Genomic DNA, 23322 nt, shown 5'->3' on the forward strand with positions numbered 1-23322 from the left:
AGAAACTACTGTGCCCAGGGACATAGTGAGAGGCTATTTTTCTTCTTATCAGTGAGGAACAGTTAGGAAGAACTTATTTCAAATTTATGGGTACGAGAAACAGAAAATCACACATAGGCAGTTTTGAATTTCAAATTATCCTAATGGGTATGCTATGGGTTCAGTGAATATAGCCTCATGTAAACCAAACTCAAAACCTATCTCCTCTCTTTCAGTTCCCACCAAACAGAAACACACTTTTCACTTAGGTTGCTCTTTGGATTTTTCTAGATTTCAGACATCTGGAGATGTCACTTTTTCATTGTCTCATCAGCAGGCAAGTGATTATATTATGTATTTGTATAAGAATAAGATACACACATATATATAAATATACATATTATTTGTGTTCTTAACCCCATTTTCCCACACAGATGTGATATTATTCAGTATACTCCACATATCAAAACTTTGCAGACATTAATGATTAATAATTGGTAATTTTATGGTCAATTTTATTTCTCAGTACATTACTACCATTGATGTATTTTGATATTTGCATTTTATGCATGCAGGATTTTTAGGAAGTCATAGGAATTATATATATAGGAAAAATTATCTAAAATAGAATGAAAGGAAAAATGCCTAGATAAAAAACTTAGTACATAAATTATGATATGGGGTGTGAGGAAACGAATTGAGTCTTTCATATAAACTGATGGTTAAAATTTTCTTTGTTACTAGACTGTCTGGATTCTGATAAATCCCTCTCTTTTATCAATGGTGGGAACTGGGCAGCATTTAGTGCCTCCGTATATAAGGACATGCATCTGTACACATTCTGACAGAACTTCTCAAACAGGTATATTTTGAAATTTAAGTCAATTACTTTTGTCTAAAACATTCTGAGAACCTCTGGCACCTGGTAAGTCCTATAGTGTTTTCCTCTCATGGAAATGCCACTGTTAATATCTATCTATGACTCAAATAAGTGGGTATACTTTGAAAGTTAGGAAAGTTCTTATTTAAAAGACATATTTTATTATCTGTGAATGGAAATAAATTATTCTAATTTATGTGGCATAAAGACAGTGATCCTTCATGTCTATCAAAGATTCTCTGATATGGAGTGACATCCACAAGAAGGTAACCGAATGGCCTCCAGAGACTTGACCATGGGAATCATCTTCCTTTCCCAGACTGGACTTGGAATCCTGGGGAACTCTGCCTTTCTTTACCACTTGTTCCTGACTGACTTCACTGGGAACAGGATGAAACCTACAGATCTGATTTTTAAACACCTGACCTTGGCCAATTTCATGGTTCTTCTCTTTAAAGGAATACCTCAGACAATGGCAGGCTTTGGTCTGAATTATTTCCTTGATAATGTTGCTTGTAAACTTGTTTTTTATTTCCACAGAGTTGCCAGAGGGGTTTCCTTTAGTTCTACTTCACTCTTGAGTATCTTTCAGGCAATCACCATCAGCCCAAGTAATTCTAGGTGGGTATGTTTCAAGGTCAGAGCCCCAAAGATAATCAGTCCCTCTCTGGGTCTTTGCTGGGCCTTACACATGCTGACAAATGTCCTCATTCCCTTTAATGTCACTGACACATGGAGTGGAAGAAATCTTACTTGGATGAAAGATTTAGGGTACTGTGCTGTTGTAAATACTAGGACACTGACTGGTATGGTATACTTGTTCCTATTGGCCTCCACTGATGTCATGTGCTTGACACTCATGCTGTGGGCCAGTAGTTCCATGATGTTTATCCTGTTCAGGCACAAGAAGAGGGTCCAACACATTCACAGGTCTTTTTCTCTTACGTCATCCCCTGAGACCAGAGCCACACAAAGCATCCTTACCCTGATGAGCAGCTTTGTGCTTTTTTATGCAACTTCTGTCTTCTTAACAATGTATTTGTCTGCCTCTGATGGAGCCACTAGGTGGCTGGCTGACACCAGTGTAGCCATGGCTTCAAGTTTCTCAGCCTTCTGCCCCTTTCTGCTCATGAGCTACTACACCCCTGTTTCTAGGCTCTGCTCTACTTGCTGTTATCCAGTGCCAAATCATTCTAACATAGTCAGAGATCAGTAAAATTTATATGTTCTGCACATATACTATACTTTTTTTTTCAATTCAACCTTATTATGCATCATTTCCTGAACATGAGACTTTACCTTATGCACACATTATCTACAGGCTCTCTCCCATATGATTTCTAATATTTTCTGGAATCCAGGGTAAACTCAATGCATGATGCAAATGCTAATATAATTTCTGCCAGTGGCCCAATGGAGAACATTTCAGTACTAGTGAAATTTAAGCCTTGGGGCTTTATGGATTGTTGTGATTATTTTGAACTTCTATGAGGATGGAATTTTCATTCACAGATCTCACTGTTGACAAAGGTTTGTGAGCATAGGTCTGTTACTAGATCCTTATCCTAAAGGGAGAAACAAGTGCCAAGGCCATTCACCAAATAGGACCAAGTTCAGAGAATAAAATTGAGTCGGAGTGGGCTGAGATGGAAGCCTTGAGTTGTGCAAGTTTTGGTTGGTACAGGATATTTGGAGTCAGATCATCACTTTGGTTCCTAAAATCCTAAAGATTATGACCAACATTGAAAGGATGATATGTGTGATGGAATAATACAATTTGGTTATATTTATATAAAGCTTCAGGAAAAAACCCGAATCAGAACTGAAACAGAGAAATTATGCAAAACATCAATTAGTAGGAGTTGTTAGAATATTTAGGACAAGCTACATACAGAGAAAAAATATTTAGGATGCACCAAATAATGGCTTAAACAAAAATGAGTATGAAGTTTGAGAAACAGACCTGTGGGTTCACTGGAATATTGGCCAGTTTGAAGTCAGGCATGATGAAATTTCAAATGAACAAGAGAATAAATAAATCAAAAATGAACTGGAATAATTCTACCTTGGAGGAATATGCCTTGTATGGAATTATGAGATTTTTCCATCTCTATATATGTAACATAATTTATTGGGAAAAGTCATGAATTTAAAATATAAGTACTGAGGTGTGGATCTTGCAAAAAACTTGAGGCAGAAAACATCAAATTTTAAATGACAAAAGAGCAAATATTTTCTTAATTAGGCATTTTAAGGTATATTGTTCAGATTCACTTGATAAATATAAGTGAACAATTAGCATATTAGATCCTCTTATGCTTTCAATGTGAAAGATCCACCACATGATCCTGTGTCCAATACTTGGTCATATGCTGGTAGTACTATTTTCAGATGTTCTGTACTTTTTAGGAGGTGGGGCATAGCTGGAGGAAGTCAGTCACTGGGAGCATGACTTTGAAGGTTATCCCTTATGACTAGTTCCTTCTCTGTCAATATTTCCAGTCTGTCATGAGATTAAGAATTTACTCTGCCTCATACTTTTATCACCATTATATTCTGCCCAGGCAGATGGGGTCAACCATTGACTGAACCATCTGAAACTGTGAGCAAAGATAAGTTTTTCCTCTTCTAAATTGTTCACTCAGATATTTTGTCCACACCTACTAAAAAGAAATTAATACAGAAGCAATGCAGACACCCCTTTTAAAATGTGTTAGCAGAACACTCATGTTTATTGCAACACTATTCACAATAGCCAAGCTGTGGAAATAGCCAAGATGCCCCACTACTGACAGATGGATTAAGAAAATGTGGTATTTATGCACAATGGAATTTTACCAGCCACAAAGAAGAATGAAAGTCTGTCTTTTGCAAGTAAATGGATAGAACTGGAGAACATCATCTTAAGCAAAGTTAGGCAGGTGCAGAAGGCCAAAAGTCAAGTGTTCTCTCTCATAAACAGATTATGGGCCTAAAACAAATGCATTAATGTAATTATATTATATTATATCATATTATATTATATTACATTATATTATATTATATTAAAATGTGTGTGATATGGGTCACACACTAAGGGGGAGAACACACAGGGGAGGAACAGGTAAAGGTAAGGAAACCTAAAATTTTAATGTGGTTGATGTGCTCACTGTAGAGGAGCAAATATAGTAATCTTAATGTAGCAGAGGCCACCATGGGAAGAGGACTAGGAAATAGTGAAGAAGTCCAGTAGAGATGAACCAATGTGGGTTGTAATACACATGTGCATGGATGTAACACTAGGAATCTCTCTGTATAGCTATCTTTATGTCATCTAACAAAATGCTATGTCTTTCTTATTATCTCATGTTTTTCCTTAACAAAATCAGAGAACAAGATGGGGGAACAAGTTCTGCCTGGAAGCAGTGCGGGGAGGAGGTGGCCCCAAAATGTATACACATATGAGTAAATGTAAAAATGATAAAATAAAAACTTTCTGATGTTTTAAAAAAAGTATATCCACAATAAATATTTGTTGAATAAATGAAGAAGCTGTAACCTGGCAACCCATCTAATCCTTCCATTCCTGATGTCATATTACATAAACCACTAACTCCCAGGAATAAGTACAGTGTCAATACTACCATCAAGAGTTTTGCTGTTTAAATGTGAAGCATATTCTATAATCCTGTGTTTCACTTCTGTAGGCCAAATCTGTCGTATGGCCTATATTTATAAATAAAGCTTTATTTGAACAGTGAAAAATTATGTTAGCATAGTCGTAGTATATTGCCTGTGTGTCAGATTACACACTAAATACCCCTTAATACCATTGAATAGATAATGCACAGAATACCATCGAATTATACTGGAAAACTATACATAATAGTATAAAATTTTAAAGCATTATTCAAAGGAAATGTTTTTATGGTAAATAGTGATGTTGAAAGACATCAAATTTATATATTATGTTCACTTAGATAAAATGCAGACAAGCTAGCTATTTCATTCTACTAGAGTTAGAATGAAATTAGAAAAAAAATCCATATCTTAAATTTCCGGTTTAATACAGGAAAAACCAACTACATATACAAATAAGAAAACAAAAAGGACATAAATCATTTGGTAACAATGAACTGTTGAGAGAATATACAATATAAACTTTGCAGTGGCTTAAATTAGGATTTGGTAGAAGTGACTAAAATGTTGCAATATTAACTTGAAGATTTGAAAGGTCATTGTTAGGAATTAAAGAATGAGTAGAGAGTAGTCTTACACACAATATGTTTTTTTTTCTTTTTGTTACACACATTATTAGATTCACCACTGTGAGATTCCTCAAATAGAGTTTCAAAGCCATTTGATAAGCGAGGAGAAAGGTAATCTCTCTCTCTGTAAGTAAGTGCAGAAGAGGAAAGAAGACATTTTAAAATCAAGTCAAATGCTTGATTGTGCCATAATTGCAGACAGAAATGTAGTGCAATCCGAGGGAGCAAAGCAAGATGTAGTTAGGTTTGGGGAACAGACTGAGTGTTCTATGGGTTCCTAAATCTGCTCAAATATTTGGAATTTCTATCAGTAGCAATTTCAAACCTGTGGCTTCACTCATTGAGTGTTACCATGAGGCTATTGTCAGAAGATTGACCCCTTCCTCACTTCTCATGACATAGTCCTATAATTTCAATGTACTATTCAGAAAGGCAGATGCCAAGTAAAACACTGTATATTTACAAGCCCTAGAAAATTATCCTCTTCATGAATAAATTATAGCTGAACTGGACATTAATAGAAAAGAATAACTTCATATTCCCAAATTCTAGCGGCGAAAAACATGATGGAGGCTGGAAAAGTTTGTAGATCCCATGAACTTCCTGACTGAGGTTTCTCATGTTACCATAAATCTTCTTTATGCTTCCACCCAAAAGTTGAAGCAATGTTCTTTGGTATAAAGTCAACAGCACAGCATACTTCAAAAACTCATTCCCTATTACAGACCATAAATACATCCAGGGCCCAAAGTTTCTCCTCTTGATCTCAGAGAAATCACAGCTTCATGTGAGTAAATTGTAGCACCTTGGGATCATACATTAATATCACCTTCAATTCAATGAAGTGAATACAGTACAATCCTTATTACTAACAGAAACTACCAAATGCTTTTTCAAATAGGCATTTGGTGAACTATAAAATATTGGCAATTTATCATCCTAATATAAAATGACAGTCTTCTTGGGGCTGTAAGATTTAGGTCAGAAATCACTTAAGTGAAGCAAAAACAATCACCAGGTCATGGTTAATGACAGCCTATTATGAATGTACTTTTTTTGAGTTCTTGGAATGGAACTCAATTGGTCCTCCATCCTCAAGTCTGAAATAGCTTGGCCTACAGGAGTGCAATGCCAAGCTTGGTTCTGATGCATTTAAAAATGTGGACTAATCCAAGTTCTTCTGTCTATGTTAAAAAATATATTTGTTATTAAATATGGGCCTTGTGGAGACAATGCTAGAGGTCTATGATAAAGCTATACCCTAGACTGTAAGAAGTGGAGTCAACACTTTTGTGTTTCACACAGAGAAGTGTGAGGGTCACACAAGAGGATATCACAACCAATATTATGCAATGAGTCAATGAAGTGTTCCTTGACTTTCATATTATCCCTAAACCTTTCCTTTTCCAGGAAGGGCATCTGATTCAACCCATTTATCTGGAGAAAGCTGATAATCCCTTAAGAATTAACTGGGTGGATCTTCAGGAATCTGATCAGATGCTGCTTTCTCATTGGACAGGAGGAGTTTAAAAGGTGAGATGCTTGTAGAAAGGCCAATACAGCTTCAGAGGAGCCAGGGGAGAGAATCAGACTTCTGGAGCTTGCAGTCACTGCCTGGCCCTGCTGGGATTCTACATCTGGTAAGTCACTTACTCCCCTCCATAGAACACTCCAGTTGAGGAATTTTAAAACTTGGGTTGGACTCCAAGTGAAGCTTTGCCTTCACCCCAAATGTGTTTAATCATTCTTTAGTTTGGCAATTTTTAGCTTCTTAAACAAAATTACTTTTTAAAACAAATGATCAAATTGAATTGAATTGAAAAGTTTTCATTTAAAATGGGGATTGTGTTTATTTGTTTGCTTGTTTATTTAATGTTTTGGCATTACTGTAGTTTATTTCACCTGAAGCTTAACCCTTTTTAAGCAGCACTCTACCAACTGAGCCACGATAGAGCCATTTTTTGGCTTATTTTGTTGTTGTCTCTTGTTTTTGATTAGGGTTTGGCCTGGGACCCCAATCCACTTACCTATGACTCCAAATTTAAGGGACTACAGATTCATGCTACCACAGCTGGTTTCATACTTGAGAGATGGGATCTCCCTCATTTTACCTTTAAATTCAGTCCTCTGGGTCTTGGCCATCCCAGTAATGGAATTACAAGCATGAGCCTCCAGGTCCAGTCTGAAATTTTATTTTTTGACAACTAAAGTATTGAGTTTAATTATTTTCAGTGTCATTGATGAAAGCTCAGGAGTGTGGTGGTTTTGTGATTTTAAAAGTTCAACTTCTGGGTTTTTTAATTTTTTCATTATTTATTCACATGTGCTTACATTGGGTCATTTCTCCACCCTGCCACCTGCACCCTCCCTGTCCACCAACACCTCTCCCTTCCAGGTAGAACCTGTTCTGCCCTTTTCCCTAGTTTTGTTGAAGAGAAGACATAAACAATAATATGAAAGATAGAGCATTTTTGCTTTTGTGAGATAAGGATAACAATGCAGAGAGATTCCTAGCATAGCTTCCATGCATAAGTATGTTAAAACACAAGTTGATTCATCTCTACCAGGCCTTTTACTAGTTTCTGATATCCTTCCCATATTGACCTCTGTTGCTTTAAGGTTTCTCCGTTAGCTCCTCTGCAGTGAGGACATCAGACACTTTCATGTTTTTGGTTTCTTACCTATCCCCATATCTCCCATATGTGCTCTTCCCTTAGCATTTGACCGAAGTCCAACAACATTGCTGTATTTGCACTAGATCTAAAGTCCACATATGAGAGAGAACATACAATATTTGGTCTTCTGAGCCTGGCTAACCTTGCTCAGGATGATGTTCTCCAGTTCCATCCATTTACCTGCAAATGATAAAATTTCATTTTTCTTCATGGCTGAGTAAAATTCCATTATATACAAGTACCACATTTTCTTGATCCATTCATCAGTAGTGGGGCATCTTTGTTGTTTCCATAATTTGGCCATTGTGCATAGTGCTGCAATAAACAGGGGTAAGCAGGTGCCTCTGAGTAACCTGTGTTGCAATAATTTGAGTATATCCCCAGAAGTGGAATTGCTGGATAATATGGCAGATGTATGTTTAGATTTTTAAGAAGCCTCCAATTTTTTTTCCAGAGTGGGTGCACTAGCTTGCAATCCCACCAGCAGTGTATAAGCATTCTTTTTTCCCCACATCCTCACCAACACCTGAAGTTGGTGGTATTTTTGATGATGGCTATTCTAACAGGGGTGAGGTGGAATCTTACTGTGGTTTTGATTTGCATTTCCTTTATGGCTAGAGTTAGTGAGCATATTCTAATGTGGTTTTTGGCCATTTGAATTTCTTCTTTTAAGAAAGTTCTGTTTAGCTCACTTGCTCATTTTTTATTGGTTCATTGATTTTGAGGGAATTTTGTTTTTTAATTTCCCTATATATTCTTGTTATCAGTCATTTCTCTGATGTATAGCTGGCAAATATTTTCTCCCACTCTGTGGGTGCTCTCTTAGTTTAGAGACCATTTCTTTTGTTGAGCAGAAACTTTTTAATTTTATGTATTCCTATTAGTCCATCCTTTCTCTTACATGCTGAGCTGCTGGGGTTCTATTGAGGAAGTTCTTGCCTATACCTATTACTTCCAGAGTGTTTCCTGCTCTTTCCTGTACTAACTTCAGAGTTTCAGATCTGATATTAAGGTCCCTGATCCATTTTGAGTTGATACTGGTACAGGGTGATAAACATGGATCTAGTTTCAGTTTTGCAGACAGAAAACCATTTTTCCCAGCAACATTTGTTGAAGAGGCTGTCTTCTCCATTGTATGTTTTTGACACTGGTGTCAACAATAAGGTGGGCATAACTCTGTGCATTCATATCAGGGTCCTCTGTTCTCTTCCACTGGTCTTCATGTCTGTTATTACATCAGTACTATGCTGTTTTTTTGCTACTGCTTTATAATATAGTTCGAGGTTGGGTACTGTGATACCTCCAGCATTGCTCTTTTTGCTCAGTATTGCCTTGGCTGTTCATGATCTCTTGTGTTTCCAAATGAACTTTAGGGTAGATTTTTCAATCTTTGTGATGAATGTCATTGGGATTTTGATGGAAATTGCTTTAAACATGTAGATTGCTTTTGGTAGTATAGGCATATTTACTATGTTGATTCTACAAATCCATGAGCACAGGAGATCTCTCCACCTTCTGTAGTCTTCTTCAGTCTCTTTCTTCAGGGGTTTGTAGTTCACTATGTAGAGGTCATTCACATCCTTTGTTAAGTTTACTCTTAGGTATTTGTTTTTTTAGGCTATTGTAAATGGAATTTTTTGCATATATTTTTTCTCAATTTGTTCATTGTTGCTGTACAGAAAAGCTAATGATTTCTGGAAGTTGATTTATATCCCGCCAGCTTGCTGTAGCTGTTTATGGTGTCTAGGAGTTTTGGGGTAGGGTTTTCTGTGTCTTTAAGGGATAGGATCATATCATCTGTCAATAGGGATATTTTGACAGTTTTTTTTTACCTATTTGTATTTCTTTTATTTCTTCTTCTTGCCTAATTGCTCTGGCTAGGAATTCCAGAACTATGCTGAATAGAAGTGGGGATAATGGGCACCCTTGTCTTGTTTCTGATTTTAGAGGAAATGGTTTCAGTTTTTCACCATTAAGTATGATGTTGGCTATGGGTTCGTCATATATAACCTTAACAATGTTGACGTATTTTCCTTCTTTTCCTAGTTTTCTTAGAGCTTTGTCACAAAGTGGTGTTGGATCTTGTAGAAGGCTTTTTCTACATCTATTGAGATGATCAGTTGTCTTTGATTCTATTAATGAGCTATATTACAATTATAGATTTGCATATGTTGAAATACCCCTGCCATCCATGGGAGAAAACAGGCAAGGTATGATCTTTGGGATGTGTTGTTGGATTCGGTTGCCATTTATTGAGGGTTTGTGCATTGATTTTCATTAAGGAGACTGGTCTATACTTCTCGTTTTTTGGAGGTGTCATTGTCTGGTTTGGGGATGAGTGTAATACTGGCTTCATAATATGAGATAGGCAGTGTTACTTCCCTTTCTATTTTGTGTAACAGTTTAAGGAGGGTTGGTATTAGTTCTTTAAAGTTCTGACAGAATTCAGCAGAGAATCCATCAGGTCCTGGACTTTTGTTTTGGGGAGACTATTTATTGCTACTTGAATTTCATTTTGTGTTATAGCTCTATTCAGGTGATTAATATCCTCTTGGCTCAATTCTGGATGGTCTTAAGTATCTAGAAATCTGTGCATTTCTTCAAGATTTTCATATTTATTAGAATATAGGTTCTTACAGTAGTCTCTGATGATTTTCTGGATTTCCATGGTGTTTTTTGTTATCTCCCATTTTGCATTTTTGATTTTACTGATTTCAGTTTTTTCTCTCCTCATTTTAGTCCAGTTTGGCAGGGGTCTGTCAAACTTATTTATTTTTTTTAAAGAACCAACTTTTTGTTTCATTGATTTTTTGTGTGCTTTTTTTGTTTCTATTTCATTGATTTCAGCTCTTATTTTTATTATTTTTCTCCTTCTGCTTGTTTTTGTATTTGCTTGTTCTTGTTTTTCTAGGAATTTGAGATGTCGCATTAGGTTTTTTATTTGAGGTCTTTCTCTCCTTTTAATATATGCAACCATGGCTGTAACCTTTCCTCTTAGGACTGCCTTTGCTGTGTCCTGTAGTTTCCAGTAGGTCATGTCTTCATTTTCACTAACTTGCAGGAACCTTTTAATTTCCTGCTTTATTTCATCAATAACCCATTGATCATTGAGCAATGTGTTGTCCAGCTTTCAATTGTATGCGTAATTTTTACTGTTGTTTTTGTTGTTTAATTCTAGTTTTATGCATCATGATCAGATAGAATGCATGGTATAATTTCTGTTTTCTTATATTTGCTGAGGCTTGCCTTGTGCCTTAAGATATGATCAGTTTTGGAGAAGGTTGCATGGGCTGCAGAGAAGAATGTATATTGTGCAGAAGTTGGATGAAATATTCTATAGACATGAGCTAGGTCCATTTGATCTATGGTGTGATTTAGTTCTAGGATTTCTTTAGATTTTTTTGTTTGGATGACCTATCTGTTGGTGATAGGGGGGTATTAAAGTCTCCCACTACCACTGTGTTGGAGTTTCTATATGTTTTTATGTCCTTCAGAGTATGTTTGATGAAATCGGGTTTATTGCCATTGGGTGCATACAGGTTGATAATTGTTATTTCCTGTTAGTGTATTATCCCTTTTATTTGTATGTAAGGTCCTTCTTTATCTCATTTGATCAATGTAGGTTGTCCAAGATAAGTATTGCTTCTTCTGCCTGTTTTCTGGGAACATTGGCTTGGTAAATCTTCTTCCAGCTTTTAACCAGTTCTTGTTTCTGCCAATGGGATGGGTTTCCTGTAAACAACAGATTGTTGGATCTTCTTTTTTAATCCAATTTGCCAAATGGTGTCCTTTGATGGGGGAGTTAAGTCCATTAACATTCACTGTTAGTATTGATAGGTGTGTGGTGACTCCTGTCAATTAGATGTTTTGTTGTTTAAGGGTTTGAGTGTGTGCAGCTGGATCAGTGTTACTCTCTGCTTTCTTGCCTTTTCTTCTCCTGTGGTTTGGTACTGCTTGACCTTTCATGCTTTTTTTTTGCTTTGACTTTCTGTGTGAAGAATTTCTTGAAGAATCTTTTGAAGTAGTGGCTTGATTTTCATATGTTATTTTAGTTTCTGCTTATCATGGAAGACTTTTATTGCTCCATCTATTTTGAATGATCATTTTGCTGGATAGAGTATCCTAGGGTTGAAGTTATTTTCATTCAGTGCCCAGAAGGCCTCACCCCATGCTCTTTGTGCTTTTAAGGTGTCCGTTGTAAAACTTGCTGTGATTTTGATAGGTCTATCTTGTATGTTATTTGTTTTTTTCTGTTGCACCCTTCAATGTTCTTTCTTACTTCTCTGTGATTGTTATTTTAATGATAATATGCTGTGTGGTAGCTCTGTTTTGGTCAAGCGTGTTTGGTGTCCTTGGGGCTTCTCATACCTGAATGGGCAGAGTTTTCTCTAGATTTGGGAAATTTTCTGTTATTATTTTTTGAATATATTATGAATTCCTTTTGCTTGCACTTCTTCTCCCTTTTCAATGCCAATGATTTTCAGGTTTGGTCTTTTTATGGTGTCAGTGAGATCTTGCATATTCTTTTCACAGGTTTTGAGTTGTTTGAGTAATAGTGTTTCAGTTTATCCTTTAATTTCCATTTCATCTTCTATTTCTGAGATTCTGTCTTCTGCTTATTCTACTCTGCTGGAATGGCCTTCCACTGTGTTTTTTTTTTCTGTTTCATTCTTTTTTCTGAGGTTTCCCATATCATGGGTCACTTCCTCTTCAATATTATCAATGTTCTGTCCTTGGTCTTTGTGTAATTAAGTATTAGCTAACTTACAGTAGCAAAACTAATGAAACCAAGAAAGAATGAGAAAAAAGAAAAAAAAAAACAGAGAACCAAAGAAATCAAAGGAGAGATGGTGGACAAACAAACAGTGAACAAGCCAAACAAATACTGTTGGTCTGTGTCTCCCATGCAAGTATGGAGCTGGCATCTGGCAGCATAAGAGCCCTCCTGTTTTCTCAGTGTAACATGGTGTGAAGAAGCTTTGTACACTCTGGGGTTTCAGGGTGTCAGAGTTTTGCTTCTTCTTGGTGTTTTCTTCTGCCAAGTATAGCTCCAGTGTCTCAGCAAAATTTTTGATTTATGGAGCTCACACTGTCTGCTTCCTCCCTCTAGTTGCCATCTTGGATTCCCTCCAGGAAAGATATTGAATAAAGAAATATTGTTAAGGGATGTTTTTTGTTCATATCTGACTGTACTGGCCTTTTTCAGGTGTGAACAACGTAAAGAAGGAACAATTTTTAGGGTATATGGTTTTGGAGGTTTTATTTCATGGTTCCTTGGCCCCAGCACTGAGGACCTGTGATGAGCAGAGTATTGTGGTAGAAATGAAATAATGGCACAGAGTTACTCATCTCCTGAGGAAAGCAGAGAGTGACAAACAGACAGAAAGGGACCTGAGCAGCATATACCCTTCAAAGATATGCCTCCAATGACCTACTGCCTCTAACTAGGATGTAACTCCTTACAAACCATTGATGAAGTTAGTGCTTTTATGATTCAATTATCTTTCACTAGTACCACCAGCTTGTGGTCAAGTCATCAACACATGAACCTTTTGGGAGCACATTTCAAATCCAAGCCTTAACAATGACTGATACCATGTTATATGAACTGATAGAGATGAGGCAGAAGAGAAGAAAATGATGAGCATTCAGCTTTAGTTGCAGTAGGAGAGATATGTTACTTTAACAGAAGGAAAAGAAATACAAGGGTGATGGGTGGAGGTATATGGTACCTAATAATGAAAGCACATTCTAAACTCTCACAGTAATATTTAGTGCCCATGACAATAGAAATAAAGACATACTCCTGACAGCAAGCATGGAGCAGTAAATATGGGTGACTACAGAAGAATGAGGGTGAGTTATTCAGACAGAAAAGCCAAAATAACCTAGTTACAGGAAAATACACATAGACTTTAACTCTTCAGACTTTTGAAATTATCTGGGCATGAACTTCTCAGATATGATCTCCTGCTAGCTTTGTCTGGCTTGCTGGGTATGAACTTAAAATGAACCAATCCAACATGGATTTATATTTTTTTCATGGTTTAAGTAATAAAATCATGCTTGGGTCTTGTTGTCATTTTGCTATTTAAGAAGAAAGTTTGGAAATTGGGACTAAGAAGCTGTTGAGTGAGTGATTATAATGGTGGCCAGTAAAACCTAAGCAACATGATGAGATTCAGGGTCTTGGTAAAAATCACGGAAAAGGACACAGTGGTTAGACCTCACTCCATTCATCAGGGCTTGGCTGTGTCAAGTGCATCATTCAATTGAACTTTCAGGCTTTTAATTGATCAAAACTTATTTTAAATATTTCTCAAAGGTTAATTAATAGAGTAACTTTTGGTGGTCTTGAAGAAATCTTTTCTTCCACTTCACTTGTTAAGGTGTTTTGTTTTCTGGTACTGGGGTTTGAACACAGGGCCTACACCTTGAGCCACTCCACCAGTCCTTTTTTGTGTGTGTTAGGTACTTTTGAGATGAGGTCTTGTGAACTATTTTCCCAGGTTTGCTTCAAACTCAAATCCCTCTGATCTCTGATCTCTGCCTCCTGAGTTTGTAGGATTACAGGCATGAGCCACCAGTGCCTGGCTCATTAAGGTATTTTGTAAGGCACTTAAAAATGACAAATGTATAACTTCTAGATGACATTTTCAAAGGGTTATCTTGTTCAATATTTATTTATATATAAAGTATAACTGTTTGAGTTTGTTTTTTTACTTCAATTTCAATTAAGATTTTGTTCCTGCTTTTCTCTTTATGAAGTTTGGAATTCATATTTCACCTAAAGATGGTAAGATCTTTAGTGCATTCACTATGATTTTCCATGAAAAAATTCATATCAGTCCTTTCAGTTTAGCTTTTTGTGTACTCTGAATTTCTTATTATCTAAATTTTGCAATCTTGTCAGCATATAATTATGATTTAAAGCTTTTTGTGTACTCTGAATTTCTTATTATCTAAATTTTGCAATCTTGTCAGCATATAATTATGATTTAAAGAATTTTCCCCAAGTTTTTCTTAACTTTATGTCTTTATGAATTTTCACATTACATTTCTGTAATTTAGTATTCTATATTTAACAAAATATACATTTCTTAGTTCATTTCTACATAAATATTTCAGTCTCAATTAATGATCAATAACCCTTCTATAAAATAGTAACTTCAATATAAAGTTGAACATTTATGAATATTAGACTATTTTCCAATGTAATCACATTTCTACTCATATCTAATAGCTGTTACATAACAGGAGTCAGCTGGATCTCTTCTAAAATTGACTTTGATCTGGCATAGGGTTATAGTAATTATTTACCACTAATTTATGTTATTTAAGTCCATTAATATGAACATTAGAAACAGAAGAATATTGATTTTATACAAACTCAATTGAATTCTTATAAATGTCCTATAAAGTTCAGAGGATGGATAATTTCTGACATATTCGGTGTACTTGAGAAGATTGAGAGTGTCATTAGGTAAATTTTATAATTAAAAGGTATTATCCATTAAATTTAATAAGTATCAAAAACCATGAACATGTAAAGAAACAAGATAAAGAATGGCACTTCATATTAATAAAAGGGGTAATATACTAAAAGGAAATAACAATTATCAACCTATGTGCACTTAATGTCATTGCACCCAATTTTATTAAACATATTTTAAAGCACTTAAAAGCACATCTAACCTCCAACACAGTGGTGGTGGGAGATTTTAACACTCCCTATAACCAATAGGTAGGTTATCCAAACAAAAAAATCAATAATGAAATCTTAGAACTAAATCACACCATAGATCAAATGGACCTGGCTGATGTCTACAGAATATTTCATCCAACATTCACCCAATATACATTCTTCTGAGAAGCCCATGGAAACTTCTCCAAAACTGATTATATGTAAGGGCAAAAAGCAAGCCTCAGCAAACATAAGAAAACAAAAATTATCCCCTGCATTCTATCTGATCACAATGCATTAAAACTAGAACTAAACAACAAAAACAATAGCAGAATATATGCAAATGACTGGAAGCTGAACAACACATTTCCCAATGATCAATGGGTCATTGATGAAATAAAAGAGGAAATTAAAAGGTTCATGGAAGTTAATGAAAATGAAAACATGACCTACCAAAACCTATGGAACACAGCAAAGGCCGTCCTAAGAGGAAAGTTTATAGCCATCAGTGTATATATTAAAAGGACAGAAAGATCTCAAATAAACAACCTAATGCTATATATCAAACTTCTAGAAAAACAAGAACAAGCAAATCCCAAAACAAACAGAAGGAGAGCAATAATAAAAATAAGGGCCAAAGTTACTGAACTGGAGAACAAAAAAACATACAAAGAATTAATGAAACAAAAAGCAGTTTCTTTGAAAAAACAAACAAGATTGACCTACCCCTGACAAGTCTAACTAAAATGAAGAAGAAAAAAACCCAAATAAGTAAAATGAGATATGCAAAAGAAGAGAAAACAACAAACACCAAAGAAATCCAGGAAATCTTCAGAGACTACTTTGAGAACCTATATTCAAATAAATTTGAAAATCTTGTAGAAATGGAAAAATTTCCAGATACTTATGACCATCCCAAACTGAGACAAGAGGAAACTAACACCTGAACAGATCTATAACATGAAATGAAATAGAAGTGGCAACAAAGAGTCTCCCCAAAAAGAAAATTCCAGGACCTGACAGATTCTCTGCTAAATTCTACAGACCTTTAAAGAAGAACTAATATCAACCCTCCTTAAGGTTTTCCATGAAATAAAAAGGGAAGGAATACTGTGTAATTCATTCTATGAAGACAGTATTACACTCCACCCCAAACCAGACAAAGACACCTCCAAAAAAGGAGAACTATAGGCCAATCTCCTTAATGAACATCAATGCAAATATCCTCAATAAAATAATGGCAAACCGAATCCAACAATATATCAGAAAGATCTTTCACCCTTACCTTGTCTGCTTCATCACAGGAATGCAGGGGTGGTTCAACATACATAAATATATAAATATAATGTAGCACATTAATACAAGCAAAGACAAAAACCACTTGATCATCTCAACAGATCTGAAAAAGCCTCTGATAAGATTCAGTACCACTTTATGATAAAAGCTCTTAAAAAACTAGGAATAGAGGGAATGTAACTCAACATTATAAAAGCTATATATGACAAAGCTATAGCCAACATTATAGTTAATGGAGAAAAACTGAAACCATTTCCTCTAAAATCAGGAATGAAACAAGGGTGCCCAGTCTCCCCACTCCTATTCAACATAGTCCTGGAATTGTTAGCCACAGCAATAACACAAGAAGAAGAAATAAAATGAATACAAATAGGTAAAGAAACTTTCAAAGTATCCCTATTTGCAGACGACATGATCCTATACCTCAAAGATCCAAAAAACTCTACGCAAAAACTTCTAGACACTATAAACAGCTATAGCAAGGTGGCAGGATACAAAATCAACTTCCAAAAATCATTAGCTTTTCCATACACCAACAATCAACAAATTGAGAAAGAATATATGAAAACAATTCCAGTTACAATAGCCTAAAAAAAATCAAAAGCGTAGGAATAATCTTAACAAAGGACATAAATGACCTCTACAATGAGAACTACAAAACTCTGAAGAAAGAGACGGCAGAATGTGGAAAGATCTTCTGTGCTCATGGATTGGTAGAAACAACATAGTAAAAATGCCAATACTACCAAAAGCAAGCTACATATTCAATTCAATGCCCATCAAAATCCTAATGACACTCATCACAGACATTGAAAAATCTACCTTAAAGTTTATTTGGTAATACAAGAGACTGTGAATAGGCAAGGCAATGCTCAGAAAAAAGCAATTCAGGAAGTAGCAGAATAAGTGACTTCAAACTATATTACAAAGCCATAACAATAAAAACAGCATGGTACTGACACAAAAAGAGGTATGTAGACTGGTGGAACAGAATAGAGGACCAAGTAATGAATTCACATAGCTATGCCCACCTTATTTTTGACAAAGGCTTCAAAAACAAATGATGGAGAATAGACAGCCTCTTCAACAAATGTTGCTGGGAAAAGTGGTTATCTGCCTGCAAAAAACTGAAGTTAGTTCTCTGTTTATCACCCTGCATTAGTATCAACTCAAAATGGATCAAGGACCTTAATATCAGACCCAAAACCCCAAAGTTAGTACAGAAAAGAGCAGGCAACACCCTGGAAGCAATAGGTATAGACAAGGACTTCCTCAACAGAACTCCAGCATCCTAGCAACTAAGAGAAATGATGGAAAAAATGTAAGCAGTTTAAATTATATCACTTTTTATAAGTGATTGAATTAATACTCTACATTACCAAACTACAATCCTTCATTTAAAATGAAAAACATTGTGTCTTGAGATATGAAGACTTTAATCAATTGTCATGAAAATGATGATTACCACTGTGAAATTATTTATCAATTTTCATCTTGTAAGGCATAATCCTACATTACTATTTGATCAGAATGGTCTTCCGCATAACTAATTTACATAAATTACTAGTGCAATTTTAGTGACATTTTGAAAGTCTTTTTACAAGGAAGAACCCAATTGTGAAATTATAATGCAATTGTAGCATAAAGTGTAAGAAATATAAGATTAGATGCTGTAAGATTTCAAATATTTTAATTTTACCAGGCTTTTCTCAAAACAGTATCCTAAAGCATTTTCTCTGAAGAATGACTGTTTTTATTACATAAAAATAATAAAATTAGCAGATATATTTGAATGTGAGGTACTCTCTTGAAATGCCAGTTTCTTAAGGATTTGATTGAAGAAACCCAGATAGCAGCAGGAGATGTCTACACACAATAATGTTTAAGATGTTCTGGATTAGAACTTTGTTGTCCTTTTTACAAATGTAATTATAAATAAACTATATAAAACAGTCATTCACATGGCTTCATCTTTTTAGCTCCAATGCTCTGTTGGGTGATTTCATTTAAAAAAAATGTCATTTTTAGGAAGCTGTCATTCTATAACTCCCTTCCTGGAACCATGGAATTCCTCTTCTCTCTCTTAATTTGGAAAACTCATTATCCATTTTCAGTTAAGATTTTGGTAATGTGTCTGAAAGAGACCATACTAGAAGCTGTGGTTAAGAATAATGGAAATTTTGCAACCAATTATATGCTACATCATCATGATAAATACTACTGTGAACTAGTTTCAGTAACTAACCAACACTGATGATACTGTTCTAAGAGGAATCATATTTAAAAATCTACACTCTAAAATGTTAACCTTACACATTTTAGAAAATAATAAAAATACAAGGAGGGAAATATTCAAAAAATGCTATCAAATATTTGGAAATTTCTATCATATGGGATACAAGACCAACAGGTATTTATCTGTTTTAACTACACTGAATTCAGGGGCAGAGAAAAACAATTGAGCCTAAATGTTTAAAGCAGTTTTTAATTTCTGACTAGTCTCCATTTTTTTAAAAGTAAAGGAAGAGTGAATACATCAGATTTATGGGTTTGAATATTAGTTAAAATCTTAATGGGGAAATTTTTTGAATATTGAGACAAATTATATTTTTATTGCTGAAACATCTCATTAACCAAGAATATCATTAATAAATAGGATCATTGAAATATACCTACAGGTAGTTGTGAGTGGGAATTCTTCAATATATATACCACTAATGAATACAGGAATATAATATTTTACTCATTAAGAAATGTATTCTACATTGAAAGACACTATTTAAAGAAATTTACAAAACATGAAATTATTTAAAAATGTTCACCAAATTTCTTCTGTCATCCATGAACCATGGTACAATTACTTCACTAAAACAACTCAAGTTTTGAAGATATATTAACTGAGAAAGAAATATATTGGGATTCTTGGCCAGAACTTGCCACTGTTATTTGTACATCACCAACTCCTCATCAACCAAGAATTCACCATTTTCCATAGAGTACATTAAAGTTCATATTGCCTAAATGTTATTAAAAAGATTTAACAGACTTTATGATGGTTATCATGTACTTTCATTCCTGGTCCATAATTTTGAGCCCTTGTGGCACTTTCTTCTGGAAATATCTGATAAATTAAGCTGAAATGAGGACTGAGATGTCACAGGCTTTCTTATATTCGAGAAATATGAAATTCCCAATGTGTTGTGAGCAGTATCTTAAACAAAACAAACACCAGCATTAATTAATAGGAATGAGTTATATAGTTTTCTGGAATTGCCCTGGTATTTTTCAAGTAAATATTAAACCTTACAAATTAAGAACATTTCTAAGCATTTCTTTAGCCAATAGACTATAATTATTTTTTAATATTGCTGTATTATGTGAAGCATATTGTTGTAGGTTTTGCACAAACTACTGCTCTTAAGTTACAGACATCTGAAACTTACTTCAAAGAAGACCTGGAGATTGAACCCAACGCCTTGAATGTGCTATGCAATTGCTCTACCTCTTGAGTCACACCCCTATGCCTGTTTTTGCATTTTGTGTTTGAGAAGTTTTAAAAAATGAGAAAAAGAATAAATACATTTTGGTGTACCAATATGATAAAGCAGATGCTCCGTTTATAGATGCATGGGGGTTTCCTCCTTAATAGTGTGGATTCTGGAGTGAGATTCTATCTCTTCATTTCTAACTCAACTGACTTCTTGATCTGTGTTCCTCAGCAAACTATTTGAGTTATATTTTTTCACTTTCTTGTTGCATAAAGTGAAGTATCATAATAAATCCTTTTGCATCATATGACAATTCAAATTTAATATGTACAAATAACTGAGAACAATGCCTGATAACATTCCTATATGTTATTTGACATTATTATTACACTTATCATATCATCATCTCAAATGTATATTCATGAAAACAAAATCACAGGATATATTGTCACCTATTGTAAAACCTAATTACAGAGACAATAACGTAAGACAAGCCTTTTTTCTGGACGCTCTTGACGACATAAAGGAAATAGTTGAGTATAACTCAGTTAAATATTTAATGAAGAGATAGATAAGGATAGCAGGAATAGGAAATAACAGGGAAGGTATTCCTAACACATTCATTGAGGAAAAGCAACCAAGCATGTTTGCTGGTATCCCATAGGTACTGGTAGGTCGTGTTTTCATTTTCATTAACTTCCAGGAACTTTTTAATTTCCTCTTTTATTTCATCAATGACACATTGATCATTGAGCAATGTGTTGTTCAGCTTCCAATTGTATGTGTGTTTTTACTGTTATTTTTGTTGTTTAGTGCTACTTTTAATGCATTATAATCAGATAAATGCATGGGATTATTTCTATTTTCTTATATTTTCTGAGGCTTGCTTTGTACCCTAAGATATGATCAATATGGAGAAGGTTCCATGGGCTACTGAGAAGAATGGATAGTGTGCAGAAGTTGGATGAAATATTCAGCAGACATCAGCTAGGGCATTTGATCTATGGTGTGATTTAGTTCTAGAATTTCTTTATGTTTTGTTTGGATGACCTCTCTATTGGTGATAGAGAGGTATTAAAGTCTCCCACTACCACTCTCTTGGAGTCTATATATGTTTTTAGGTTCTTCAGAGTATCTTTGATGAAACTGGGTGCATATAGGTTGATAATTGTTATTTCTTTTTGGTGTATTTCCCCCATATTAGTATAGAGTGTCCTTTTAATCTTGTTTGATCAATGTAAATTTGAATTCTACTTTGTCCAAGATAAGTATTGCTACTCCTGCCTGTTTTTTGGGTCATTGGCTTGGTAAATCTTCTTCCAGCCTGTCACCCTGAGCCAATGCTTGTTTCTTTCAATGAGATGGATCTCCTGTAAGCAACAGATTGTTGGATCTTCTTTTTTAATCCAGCTTGCCAAATCGTGTCTTTTGATGGGGAAGTTAATTCCATTAACATCCACTGTTAGTATTTATAGGTATGTGGTGATTCCTGTCATTTAGTTGTTTTTGTTGTTTAAGGGTTTGATTGTGTGCAGCTGAATCAATGTTACTCTCTACTTTCTTGTTTTTTCGTCTCCTGTGGTTTTACACTGCCTGTCCATTCACGGTTTTGATTGCTTTCATTTTCTGTGTACAGGATTCATTGAAAAATCTTTTGTAGTGATGGCTTGGTGTTCATATAGTGTTTTAGTTTCTGTTTATCATGGCAGCCTTTTTTTTTGCTCTATCTATTTTGAATGATAGTTTTGTTGGGTAGAGTATCCTAGGGTTGAAGTTATGTTCATTCAGTGCCTGGAAGACCTCACTCCATGCTGTTCTTGCATTTAAGGCTTCCCTTGAGAAATCTGCTTTGATTTTGATGGATTTTCCTTTATATGTTGCTTGTTTTTTCTCTGTTACAGCATTCAATATTTTTTCTCTATTCTCTGTGCTTGTTGTTTTAATGATAATATGTCATGGAGTAGTTGTATTTTTGTCAAGTCTGTTTGGTGTCCTGGAGGCTTCCTGTACCTGAATGGGCATTCAGATTTGGGAAATTTTCTGAGGTTTTCAAAGACAGAAAGAAGTAGCTTAAAATATTCTGTATGCCTGGCCAAATAGTTCCATGAGACCCTTTCTCAAAAACCCTTTCACATAAATAGGGCTGATAGAGTGGCTCAAGGTAAAGACCATGAGTAAAGTCCCAGTTCTGCAAAACAAGCAAAAAATATGCTGCACATTTTATTTCTGTTTTTTTAATCCATGGGTGTTTTTGTTACTCTTTTCTTGTGTTTCTGATTTTGTTTGTTTTATATGATTTGTTTGTGTTTGATTGTGATAAGGATTTAACCCACAGCCTAGGTGCAAATTAGGCCACCTTCTCCCACCAATTTTCACCTCAGCTTGGGCAAACTTTTAAGATGTAGCCCTGTTCTGACCCAGGCCTCCCAGGGCCTCCTCTCCCAGGGCTCAGTGCTCCTAGGAGAAAGACTGGCATGTGGAAATTTCACAATCAGAGCTTGCCTTAAGCTCAGTATTTCCACCTTAAGAGCCACCATTTTCCACATGCTGTGTCCTCATGCTCCTTGGCATCCACAACCACTTACTCAAGGACTGGAAAAGGGAAATGAATGGTTCCATTTTCTCCATTATCCTCCATCCTTGTCAGACAAGGTACATGGAAATGACAATGTGGGGAGGCAGGTCATGTGGAATTTCCTTTGTCTTGGTTTACACACAGAAACCTTAGAAAAAATTTGTGGCATGAACTTTCTGGCTTCTTGTCAGTCCTCCCAGGTGACCCGAATCTCATAGGGGACTGGGTGGAAATGGATGGGTTATTGATGAACTTGTGTCCAGGTTGGTGCTATTGAGATGCTCACCATACCACCTGCTGTCCCACAGTGGTGGCTTTTTGAGCATCTGGTACTGGTGAAAGTGGGATGAACATGTCTCTTCCACCATTGTCAAAACAGTGAGTTCTCAGGCTCTGAGTTGAGAGTATGCTGGTGAGAATAGGTTTCCCAACCTTGGTCTGAAAGGATGTCTCTTCCTGGATGCTTCCCAGAATTCTATTCCCAGCAGATCCATCAGA

At 35.4% G+C, this 23322-nt stretch overlaps 1 protein-coding gene across 1 annotated transcript; it reads left to right on the forward strand.

The window, feature by feature from the left end:
- The first annotated feature begins 1094 nt into the window (after window positions 1-1094).
- LOC109701829 (vomeronasal type-1 receptor 4-like) lies at window positions 1095-2075 on the forward strand. Its single transcript, XM_020187295.2, has one exon. The coding sequence runs from the start codon at window positions 1134-1136 to the stop codon at window positions 2073-2075; it is 942 nt and encodes a 313-aa protein (XP_020042884.2). The 5' UTR covers window positions 1095-1133.
- The last annotated feature ends 21247 nt before the right edge of the window (window positions 2076-23322 follow it).

Source organism: Castor canadensis, chromosome 2 (genome assembly GCF_047511655.1).
Source record: "Castor canadensis chromosome 2, mCasCan1.hap1v2, whole genome shotgun sequence".
In the NCBI taxonomy this organism is placed as follows: domain Eukaryota; kingdom Metazoa; phylum Chordata; class Mammalia; order Rodentia; family Castoridae; genus Castor; species Castor canadensis.

Bases quoted from the DNA above. Each gene is read 5' to 3' on its own strand.
- LOC109701829 (XM_020187295.2), top strand. From the start codon at position 1,134: ATGGCCTCCAGAGACTTGACCATGGGAATCATCTTCCTTTCCCAGACT.